General features: G+C 43.7%; 1 protein-coding gene across 1 annotated transcript; it reads right to left on the bottom strand.

Moving 5' to 3' along the window:
* Positions 1–1,713: 1,713 nt before the first annotated feature.
* NUDT19 (nudix hydrolase 19) lies at positions 1,714–8,109 on the bottom strand. Its single transcript, XM_080829669.1, has 3 exons — positions 7,211–8,109; positions 3,798–4,005; positions 1,714–2,672 (listed from the first exon to the last, which is right to left on the bottom strand). The coding sequence occupies exons 1-3, from the start codon at positions 7,910–7,912 to the stop codon at positions 2,467–2,469; spliced, it is 1,116 nt and encodes a 371-aa protein (XP_080685795.1). The 5' UTR covers positions 7,913–8,109; the 3' UTR covers positions 1,714–2,466.
* Between the last annotated feature and the right edge of the window lie 3,287 nt (positions 8,110–11,396).

Below are 11,396 nucleotides of genomic sequence, written 5' to 3'. Positions count from 1 at the left end.
AATAAATAAAATCTTTAAAAAAACACCAAAAAACAAAATAGAGGTTTGAGAAGAGTCAGTTAATAACTACATATGCCCAAATGTGAGGGTACCCCTCTCAAAATCCCTCAGAAGAGAAGTCACCTCATACCTGAGCCCTTTGTGTCTCCTACAGGATAGGGCATGCTGATTTTTATTAACAAGGGAACTGTGAGGACGAGACATGTTAACTTGAAATGCTGATGCCCGTGCAGTTTTGGATTCTTGTGAAGTCATTCAAAGGAATCAACAAAAGAAGGTAGGTAATGGAAACGAACACTGACTTTGTATTTATTCCTGAATTTTAACTTCGGTTTCAAGAGACTGCATAGTATTATAGAAAGTGAGCTTTCCTGGCTGCGTCCTGGTGGAGACGGCATGGAGTGGGGATGCCAACATGGGCAGGAAGGGGTCTAGAAGGAAGAGGAGTAGGGACACATGATCTGCCCTATTATTTTGTGTTGGGGCCCTAAGGTATCACAACAGGTAGGAAGTCAAATGAGTCTTCCAAAAGGAGTTCTTGGAAGACAAGGTTTCATTCAGATGAAAAAGACAAAAATACATTGTTATGAAGAAAACTATGTCAAATTACTTTGTCACTTCTCCTAAAATCATCCACTGAACCACATAACTCCAGCAAAAAGGGTGCAGGGCTAAGAGGGTTGGGAAAGGCGGTGCTATGCAGTTTTCCCACTCTCTTCCAGCCACGGAAGTGAGCCTGGAACATTCCCCTACCAACAGAGTCTTCACAGCCTGTGCTGGCCTCATTGCCTTCTGTGGGATGTCTTTCTCTGTTTCAGACTCAATGTTGTCCTCCTCTGCTCTGCATAAGCGTGTGCATCCGAGGACACCTGGCCAATCCTGTGACTGTATCTGTCCACTGCAGGGGGAGCACCTGGTGGCCGCGGGGGCCTGACCTGAACTACTGGAACCGATTCTGCTCTGCCTCTTCTCCATGTGAATACAACGTTATTCCATCCAGTGCTTGGCTGTGCTGTGGCTTCTTTGGTGACTATGATACCAAGACGCGGTAGGCCGAATTGTTACCATTTCTGCTTTTGGTGGTAGGTGACAGATGTCACTTGCTTATCAAAGCATCGGGTTCTACTCTTAGCTATGGCACTGATGAGCTGTGTTTTCTCTCTCTGTTTTCTAACTGGCAAAATAATGGTGTTCAGTGAGTTCTCTTCCAGCTATAACATTCTGTTTTCTGTGAGAATGAAACAGTATTATACCCAAAGCCAAATCATTAAGGAGAACTTCTGTAGGTCCAGAAGCCAGAGGGAATGCTAACAGTATATGGTTCTCAAAATGTACACATTGGGACCATTCATTGAAGAAAACCGATTTTACTTTAGATCAGAGTTTCTGAACCTTGACAAAATAATTGTTGTGGACAGCTGTCCTATTTACTGTAGGATATTTAACCACATCCCTGGGCTCTCCCCACTAGGTAGTAGAAGCAGCTCACGCTCACAACCAAAAATGTTTTCGGACACTGCCAAACGTCCCCTGAGCAAAAGTGCTCTGGGTGGAGAACCACTAATCTAGATGTATTCCTCCAGCCAAGATTAGGTAATACACATATACCTTATTCATCAACACCTTGATTTTATAGGTAGGAAAATTAAGACATTTCATGAAAAATAAAATCCACTGTATGATGGGTGATACAGTCAAGCATCTGAAACAGAATTGATGTCTTAGCCATTTCCCATCTTTAATCAAAATAGTATTCCTCTTAAAATAACATGAAAAAATAACCCATATTAAAAATATTGAAAATAAGCATCAGTAATAAAACACCAATGAATGATGACTAGTTCTATATCTCTCTAATCTCATTGTATTCATTAGCTACTGCTCCAGAGTAAAAATAATTATGGCTTTTGTTATGGCTTCATAGCCTTTAAAACAGGTTTCCCATCTGGTAAACTTAACAACTAAGGCCTTTTAGTATTAAACAGAATTGAAGGTTAATCATCAAGCTAAAGATATAACAAGAAAATAATGACCCTGTCACCTGAAGGTCGTCTCAGTTTAGTGTTCCCTGTGTAATCAGACACCCTTAAACTAATTCCAGCAGCATGTCTAAGGGAGTCACAGATCCAGCTCCCAAGCACATCAAGGAAAGTGCTAGTACATCAGACAATGGCAGGAGAATGTCTTAAACTTTTGTTAATAAAATAATACAAAAATAATACAGAAGTGGAAACCCTTGTGAGAGGTTTTTTTCCTCAATCTGGGAACAAGATCATTTTACTTGTGTGAGACTGTAAGTTCTGAAGAATGAAATAAACAAGGAAGTGCTGTAATACAGTTGAAATGTGAAAGACTGTACTGTAACTTCCAGGCAGGTCCTTGCGCTCCAAGCAGGTCTAGTCAACCCTCCCTATTCCATAGGACAACTTCAAGCAGTCAACCAAGCAAGTACAAATATGCAGTGCTCTACAAATGGCTCTTACTTATTATATAGGTCTTAGGATAAACATGTTTATACTTTGACTGGATAGTCACGTGGAGATTATACACATGGCGGCTGTGTAAAACGAGTCGGTGAAATATCTTGCCTTCCTTCATGATTTCTTCAGTCTTTTTTCCAGTGGACATAACATTTTCTAAAAATTTTGAATCTTCTAAGTACAGCTCGTCTCCTGAAAAATAGTATTTTGATTCGCAGTGTTACGTTATAAAACATTCTAATACATTAGTGACATACATACACACTGGTATTTATTTTCATCTCTGTTATGTCTAGAACTGAGATAGGTGTTAAATAACTCTAATTTTATGAGCTTACCTAAATTTCTTTCCTTCCCCACAGTCCCATTCCCCAGCCAAGAATTTTCTTTGGGCACCTAAGTATTTATGACTGGTATTTTTTCATCACCAACTATCAGTTTTAGACTAGCCCATGACTTGCTTTATCCTAGTCAATATCAATATTGGCCTTGATATCCATATATTGTTGGGTTTCAATGTGGGCTGTTCTAATAATTTTAAGGTTAAATAATCGAAATTCTCTTTACACACCAAGACCACTAAACTATCCCACTGTAGGATGAGGAACAAATATTATCACTATTCTGAGAACTGAGCCAAGTAGCTGGGAGACAGGTCACAAAACCCCACTTTAAACTGCCATAAAACCCCTACCTGGCACTTGTCCAACAACTGACCACCAACAAACTCCCTAATTCAAATAAGTTGACAATTGCTCATAATTCAAGTTCTTAATAGAATGTACTTAAAAACAGAAGTTTTCAACTTTATACTTTGTTCTCATAATTCAAAATTAAAATGTAAAAAAAATGAGAATATGTAAGAAAGAACTTTGTCAAGATCTAGTAAACATTTAAATAAATGTATATGTGTGTGTATAAAGTGAAATATTCAGAACTTTTTTTTTTTAAGATTTTATTTATTTATTTGACAGACAGAGATCACAAGCAGGCAGAGAGGCAGAGAGAGAGGAGGAAGCAGGCTCCCTGCTGAGCAGAGCCCGATGCGGGGCTTGATCCCAGGACCCTGGGATCATGACCTGAGCCGAAGGCAGAGGCTTTAAACCACTAAGCCACCCAGGCACCCCAAATATTCAGAACTTTTGGTTAAAATAAACACTATGGATATTTTATAGAATTAGACCTTACTTAATAAACTGCTGCATTGTGTAAAACGACAGTAATTCATGTCTCCATGCTGGGCAATACTGCCATACAGCCCCGTGCATTAAATGTGAATACTAAATGTGAAAAAGCACTGGTACTTCACTGACTTACCTGGTAAAAGCTCAAGCATTCCATCAGCAGTTAAAAATGTGATCGGCAGCCATCTTTCCATTCCTTCTGATGCACCATCCAAACAAAACTTGTGCAAGTCAGAGAGAGAGGCAAAATTTCCCAGTCTTCTTATTTCATAGAATTGTGGAGGTGCAAACCAAATTTCCTTTGATATGAAACTCTCAGTTGCCTCTGATGGAGATGACCACTGTGGAAGACAAAGGTTGGGGCTCCTAAGGTTTATTCCAGAGGCAATCAAAGATTTGAAATCGTTAGGTTAGTATGCAAATCTAACTGAAGTTGTAAAATTCATTCATTAATGTGACTTGCTAGATTCCTCTGAGACAACATGAAAAGATTTGGTAACAACATCTGGGTTGACCCCCCCCCCCGCCCCCAAGAGGTTGGTTAATGAAAAGTTTCTGAAATGAAAAACACACAGGATAGAGAGGCACCTGGGTGGCTCAGTGGGTTAAAGCCTCTGCCTTCCGCTCAGGTCATGATCTCAGGGTCCTAGGATGGAGCCCCACATCGGGCTCTCTGCTCAGCAGGGAGCTGCTTCCCCCTCTCTCTGCCTGCCTCTCTGCCTACTTGTCATCTCTCTCTCCCAGTCAAATAAATAAATTAAATCTTAAAAAAAAAAATACATAGGGTAGTATTTACAGCAGGCTAGGTGCTACATATGAGAGAGAGAGAGAGAGACCTTGAAAATGTAGCACTAGAATCTATTCAAAATAAAGCACAGAGAGAAAATAATCTAAAATATATATATATAAGGTATCAGTGACATTATTAAGTAATCCAACATAAATGTGTAACTGGAGTCCCAGAAAACAGGGAAAACTGAAAAATATCTGAAGAAATAAATAACAAAATAAAAAGAAAACCAAGCACATCCTAATCAAATTGATAAACACCAAGGATTAAGAGGAAATATTTAGAGTAGCCACACACACCAAAAAAACCAAACCAAAACAAAACATATTACATACAGAGGAACAAAGAGTTAAAAGCATACTTCTCATCTTAAATTACACAACACAAACCCAGAATATCCCAAAGCAACATCTTTAAGTACTGACAAAAAAAAAACTGTTAACCTGCAATTCTATACCCAATATTTTCTTGAAATACCTTTCAAGAAAAATGATGGCAAAATGAAGTATTTTTCAGATAAACAAAATTTAGAAGATTCCTTGTCAGAAGATCTGAAATACAAGCCCTGTAAGAGGAAGTTCTTTAGGCCAAAAGAAACCAGTTGCTTTTAATCTACACAAAGGAATGAAGATGGTAAATATGCAGGTAAACATAAAAGACATTTTTTGCTCATTTTCACAGTCTTTTAAAGATTGTTTAAGGCAAAATAATCAGTGTACTGCAGAGTTCATAATAACAATAAAAGTAAAATGTATGACAACAATAGTTAATGGACATGGGGGGAGAAATGTAAGTGTATTTTAAGACTCTAACATGATACATGAAATGAAACCTATATATTGCAAACCCTACCATAACCACAAAGAGGTACAGTTAGTAAGTCAATAATGGTAGTAAAACAGAGTCTTAAAGTTTTTTAAAATAATCCAAAAGGAGTCAGGAAAAGAAAAACAGTGCAAAGAATACATGGGGCAGGGGCGCCTGGGTGGCTCAGTGGGTTAAAGGCTCTGCCTTGGGCTCCAGTCATGATCCTAGGGTCCCAGGGTCTGCTCAGTGGGGAGCCTGTTTCCCCCTCTCTCTCTGCCTGCCTCTCTACCTGCTTGTGATCGGTCTGTCAAATAAATAAATAAAGTTGAAAAAAAAATACATAGGGCAGATAAAAAACTAAAAGCAAAATGATAGATTTGAATATAAATACTTAAATATATAAACATATATAAATGATCTAAATACCCCAACTGAAAGGTAGAATTTGTGCTATTGATTAAAAAAAAAAAAAAGGCAAGAGCATATGTTGTCTACAAGAAACATACGTTAAATACAAAGACAGAGAGGTGCCTGGGTGGTACAGTTGGTGAAGCCCTCCTACTCATGGTCTTTCTCTCTTAAATGAATAAATAAATCTTCTAAAAAATAAAACAAAAGTAAAGATACAGACAAGTTAAAATTAAAGGCTGGGAAAAGATACTATGCTCTTGCTAATCAAATAAAAGGGAGAGTGGCTATATCAGCATTAGACAGAGGAAATTTCAGATCTCAGGATAAGGAATATTGCCAGGGATAAAGAAGCACATTTCATAATAATTAAAGGGTTAATCCATCAAGCTTTAACAGTCCTAAATGTCTAGTCCTAAATGTCTATGCAGCATCTTACAAGGGAGCTTCAAAATACATGAAGAAAAACCTGACAGAACTAAAAGAGGAAAAGACTAATCCACAATTACTCGTTAAAAATTTCACCATTCCTGGGACACCTGGCTCGCTCAGGCAGTACAGCATGCGGTTCTTGATCTCGGGGTTCTGAATACGAACCCCATGTTGGCTGTAGAGACTATTTTAAAAAATCTAAAAAAATTGTTTTTTCAGCATTCCTGTCAATATCTGATAGAACAAGGAAATGGCACAGAAGAACTGAAAGGCACTACCAACAAACTTAACCTAACTGACATGTTCTCTGAGGGCATAATTAACTGTTGTGGGCATGAAATGAAGTCATGCAGGTAAAGTGCTCAGAAAGGAGCCTGGCAGGTGAGCAGCACTGTACATTCCAGGGATCTTCCTCGGGTCCCTCATGGCGGAACCATGGGAGAGGCAGAGTGAGGCCTGGACTGTGAAGCTGGGGAAAGCAGAGAGCACTTCACCAAGGTCCTGGCTTTGGCCTGTAGGGCTAAGGGCTGGACTTCCTGGGTGCCATGCCCTCTCTGTGGGCTCTATGGCTCTGAGGAAGCTACATCGACCGGACTTTGGTTCAATTTACAATTTCACAAATTTAGGATGCTGCAAAAGCCATACGCGTTCAGTAGAAACGTTACTTTTGAATTTTGATCTTTCCCCCCAGCTAGCTACTCACTACTGGTAACCGTGGGCAGGAGCAATGAGCCAACTCCCAGTCAGGCATGAGATCATGAAGGTAAACCAAAGTCATGCCCACACGCATACTGTTGCTCACTTCCAGTATTCAATAAATTACATGAGATAAGTCAATCCTTCGTTATAAAACAGCCTTCGTGTTAGGGGATTTTGCCCAGCAGAAGGCTAATATAAGGGCTCTGAGCACGTTTAAGGTAGACCAGGCTAAGCCATGATGTTAGGTAGATAAGGTCCACCAGCTGGAGCCCCATCATAGTTGGAAGAACACCTGTCATTAGCCTCTCTATCCTGGGCTTATCGGGAGGTTCCAGATGGGCCTCGGCTACCGGCCGGGGCCCTAATTCTCAAGTTCGGGTGGGTCCCCACTCCGGCCCAGCACGCCCTACCTGGCAGCTCACCACCTCGGTCAAGTCTGGGTAGACCGGCGGCGGCTCGCTCAGGCAGCACAAGAAGAAGGCCGTGTCGTAGCGGCGGCCGCCGGGGCGCGTGAACGGCGTGAGCCAGCCGCCCCAGTCGTGCAGCGCCCAGATGTCGGGCGTGCAGTCGAGGTGCGCACACAGGCTCAGGAAGTGGCGCGGGTCGCGGCGGACGCGGTCGCGCCAAGCGTCCAGGCCGGGTGGCGGCGCGAGCGCCCGGCCCAGCTCGGGAGCGGCGGGCAGGGCGGCCCGGGGCCGCAGCAGCAACACACCCGCCTCCTCGAAGGTCTCGCGGATGGCGCAGATGCGGAAGGCGACGTCATCCGGCAGCGCCGCGGCGTCCCCGGCGGCTGCGGCGGGGGCGTCGGGCAGCCGGGGGAAAGAGGCTGGCTGCGACCGTGCGGGCCCCAGGCCGAAGCGCGGCGGCCGGTGATGCGGCGCGAAGAGGCGCAGCCAGTCCGCCGAGCTGTCTGCGGTGCTCTCCAGGCCTCCCGGGAAGACGTGCGCCTTGGGCAGGAAGCCTTGGCTCCCGGAGCGCTGCAGCAGCAGCAGCCGGAAGCCCTCGGGGGGCAGCGACGGGGCGGCAGGACTCGGGCGCGCCCAGCCGGCCGCCAGCATGACGGTGGCTGCCCGCCGCCAGCTGCTGGCGCGCGGCCGCAGGGAGCCGTTCATGGCGGGCGACGGCGGGCGGCTTCCAAGCTCCAGGCTGCGTCACGGCGGGAGCTGTCGCCCACCGACCTTACCGCCCCCAGCGGTTGTCCAGGGCTTGGGGACCCACGCCGGTGTCTTATGGGACGAGCCTGAGGCGTGGCGCGCGCACTGGGCGCCGGGTGAATTCGGGCTGTTTGGCCTCCGTCGGCGCCTGCCTCGTAGGGGGCGGGGGGCGTGGCGGCGAGGCGAACCGGCGCCGCCTCTAGTGCCTTAGTTCCCAGTCCGGTCACTGGTAGGACTAAGGCTGTTACTGTCCCCGGTAAGGAATTGTCTTGTTGTTCACAGCCACCTGAAAGGAGGACCTCCTTGTCCCCACCCAGGACACGTGGACTCAGACTTTAGAAGCAATAAGGGAAAAAAGATAGTTCAGCTGGACATTCTGTCCATATTTATAACTTCATTATGACAAAGAAGAGCCTAAGAAAGTCTAGGACATAATAAACTGGGAATATGATCAGTAACGCCTGTCACAAAGGATCAAGCCTCCAACTGTGTGGGAAAATGGGCTAGAAAAGAGGTCAGAGTGATTTTTTAAAAGTCACAGTCAGCAAGTGTTGGAAACAGTCTCCGAACCTATTGGCATAGTCTCAGAGTTCCCTGCCCAGGCCTGTCCTGCGAGGGGCAACAGTGCCAGCTGCTCCAGGTCACACAGTAAGCATGGACAGTGACCCCCTAGTAGCTCTAGGGGTTACATGTGCCACTTGGGCATGAGAGAGTGAGTCACTTTGTTTGACACAGTTGCTTACTTCATAGCTAAGGACAGTTGACTCTTCATTCTTAAAGATTTTTTTTTTTTTTTAATTTAACAGAGAGAAAGATCACAAGTAGGCAGAGAGGCAGGCTCCCCGCTAAGCAGAGAGCCCCATTAGGGGCTCCATCCCAGGACCCTGAGATCATGACCGGATCCGGAGCCAGAGGCTTAACCCTGAGCCACTCAGGCACCCCAATTGAGTCTTCATTCTTACGTTCTACCAGTCCTGCCCAGCTTTACTTAAAATTGAGAAAGTCCTTTTTTGATTAGAACATGGTAGGCCTTGGGGAAAAAAAATCTTGCCCCATGTTTCCTGTTGCTTCTCACCTATAGCTGTGTGCAGTCTTTTAGTTCAGTCTCAAGTGCAGCAAGCCCAAATTCATTTCTGTTATCCATTATTTATCAGGATTTTCAGTGTAAAACGGAAAGAAAGGGGTTCCTCGGTGGCTCAGTGGATTGGGCATCTGCCTTCAGCTCAGGTCATGATCTGGTCCTGGGATGGAGCCTTGCATCAGGCTCCCTCCTCAGTGGAGAGCCTGCTTCTCCCTCTTCCTCTGACTGCCTCTCCTCCTGCTCTTACTCTCTCTCTCTGTCAAATAAACAAAATCTTAAAACAAACAAACAAAAAAAATGGAAAGAAAGAATGTGATCTATGGGGCTAGCCACAAAGAAAACTTGAGCTTGGACACTCCACGGTAGCAGGAAAACCTGTTCAGCCTTCCTAGAAGCCAAGGTATGTCACCTGGGTTAAACAAAATACATACCTGTGATTGACCAGTAACATCCTGTGCCCCCTGAATCACCATAGAAAAATTATGTCTCAAAATGTTTATTGAAGAGTTTTAAAAAGTTTCACAGCATTATTTTCTCAAATATGTATGGATTCCATTTATGGAACATTTTGGAAAAGGCAAAACTGTAGGGACAGAAATGAGGTCAGTGGTTGCCAGAGCCTGGGGCAGAAGGAAAGGATTGACTAGGAAAGCACATGGCCATATGTTGGGGGGTAGCGGTTGAAAATGTCTTGTTTGCAGTGTGGTTACATGATTGCATCCCTTTGTCAAAACTCAAAACCGCTCACCTGAGGAAGGCAAAAATTACTGTATTGAACTTAAACCTCAACGGATTTGACCTTAAAAATGTATAGATTGCAACTTCCAGATAAGCCATCTGTACTTGATCCTTTGTATTATAAGGGCCTATTTAGCCAGAGCGATTCATCCGGTTAAACAGTGATTTTGTTGTTTATGCCGTAAAACTTAAACTGACCCTGCCCCCTGCCCCAACCCCGCGGGGGAACTTACTTAAAAGTAAGTCTGGGAAACCAGTCCCAGGTAACAGAGCCCAAACACAAGGGCGGGTCAGGCCAGGTGGAGACATCCAAGCAGTGGGGCGAGGATACTGTCTCCCTAGCTACGAAGGAGTGTGGGCCCCGCCTTTTGGCGCCAATTCTGACCAAGGTGATAAGCTAGTTCAAATAGCTACTATGGGGTGAATTGTAATTCAATTGGCCACCCGTGTGTGACCTAACATGACTGTGCAGCTTTCTCTCTGTGTTACAATCTCATTGGCCACCTGTGTGTGGCCAGGCCCAACCACAGGGCCTTTGCTCTATAAAAGTTAGTCTGTATAAGGCAGGGAGGGCTCACCTCTTTGTAAGAGACGGCCCTGGACAGTTGGTTTGATTCTCGATGCTTGGCGCAAAATAAAGCTTTGCTTGACCTTTGCTTTGTATCAGTTTCGCTCCTTTGATCACGGACCCATATTGGTGGACCTAACAGTATTACCTTCTGTCATTTTGACAAGTGTATCTAATTTGGACCTTCAAATTGGTTTTTGGCAGATTTTACCTAAGTTAATGGGGTAAATGGTTTCATATGGTTTCTTTTCCCCAATTATCCGATGTTGGGACTTCTAAAGTAGTTTGATAAATAACAACAGTGGCAGCCAACATTTATTGAGCCCTGTGCCTGGAAAAGGTCTCATTTCGATATCCTTATGAAGTATACCTTGACACCATTGCAAAGATAAGGACACAGGTCAGAGACATTGAAGGTCTTCAGTGAGATCGGATCTGAACTCCGGTGTACCTTATTCCATACTTAGTGCTCTTAACCTCAAGGTTACAGTGTCTTGATACTACATTTCAAAACTTCCGATTCCCTGGGGTAAGATTATTCCAACACTGATTTGCTTTGCTTTTAGGGGAGAAGTTTCTGAAATTGTTTCTCATTATGCTTTGGGCCCCTAACTGTTAAAATTTATATTTTGATAACACTAATATTTTCTGGATGATAAAAGCATTTAGAATTTTATTGTTATATAGTAAAAACAATATAGCATTGAATTATTGAAAAAAGATTCATAATTCCCCCACCTTCACAAATATTTTCATTTCTGTATATTTCCTTGTAGATCTCTATATGCCTAACAATCCATACAGGCAGGGGACATTCAACTTTGCTTTCTGGCAACAGCATATTAAAAGGACTCTTCAAAATCATTTTGCCAATGGGAGCTGTCCTTTGGCTTGTTTACCTTTGTCATATTAGCCTAAGGTTATAAACACCAACAGACAAGGGTGCCCGAGATCTCATAGTACTGCAATGAAAACACCCAGACTCCTCCGTAAGAATGAGATGAAAATAAGTAAATGAAAGGAATGCTTTTTGAGAACTCCATCTTGTCCCTGAG

This window comes from Martes martes, assembly GCF_963455335.1.
Source record: "Martes martes genome assembly, chromosome: 17".
Classification (NCBI taxonomy): domain Eukaryota; kingdom Metazoa; phylum Chordata; class Mammalia; order Carnivora; family Mustelidae; genus Martes; species Martes martes.
The sequence above is the reverse complement of the archived record's forward strand: the minus strand, read 5'-3'. Positions and strand labels throughout refer to the sequence as shown.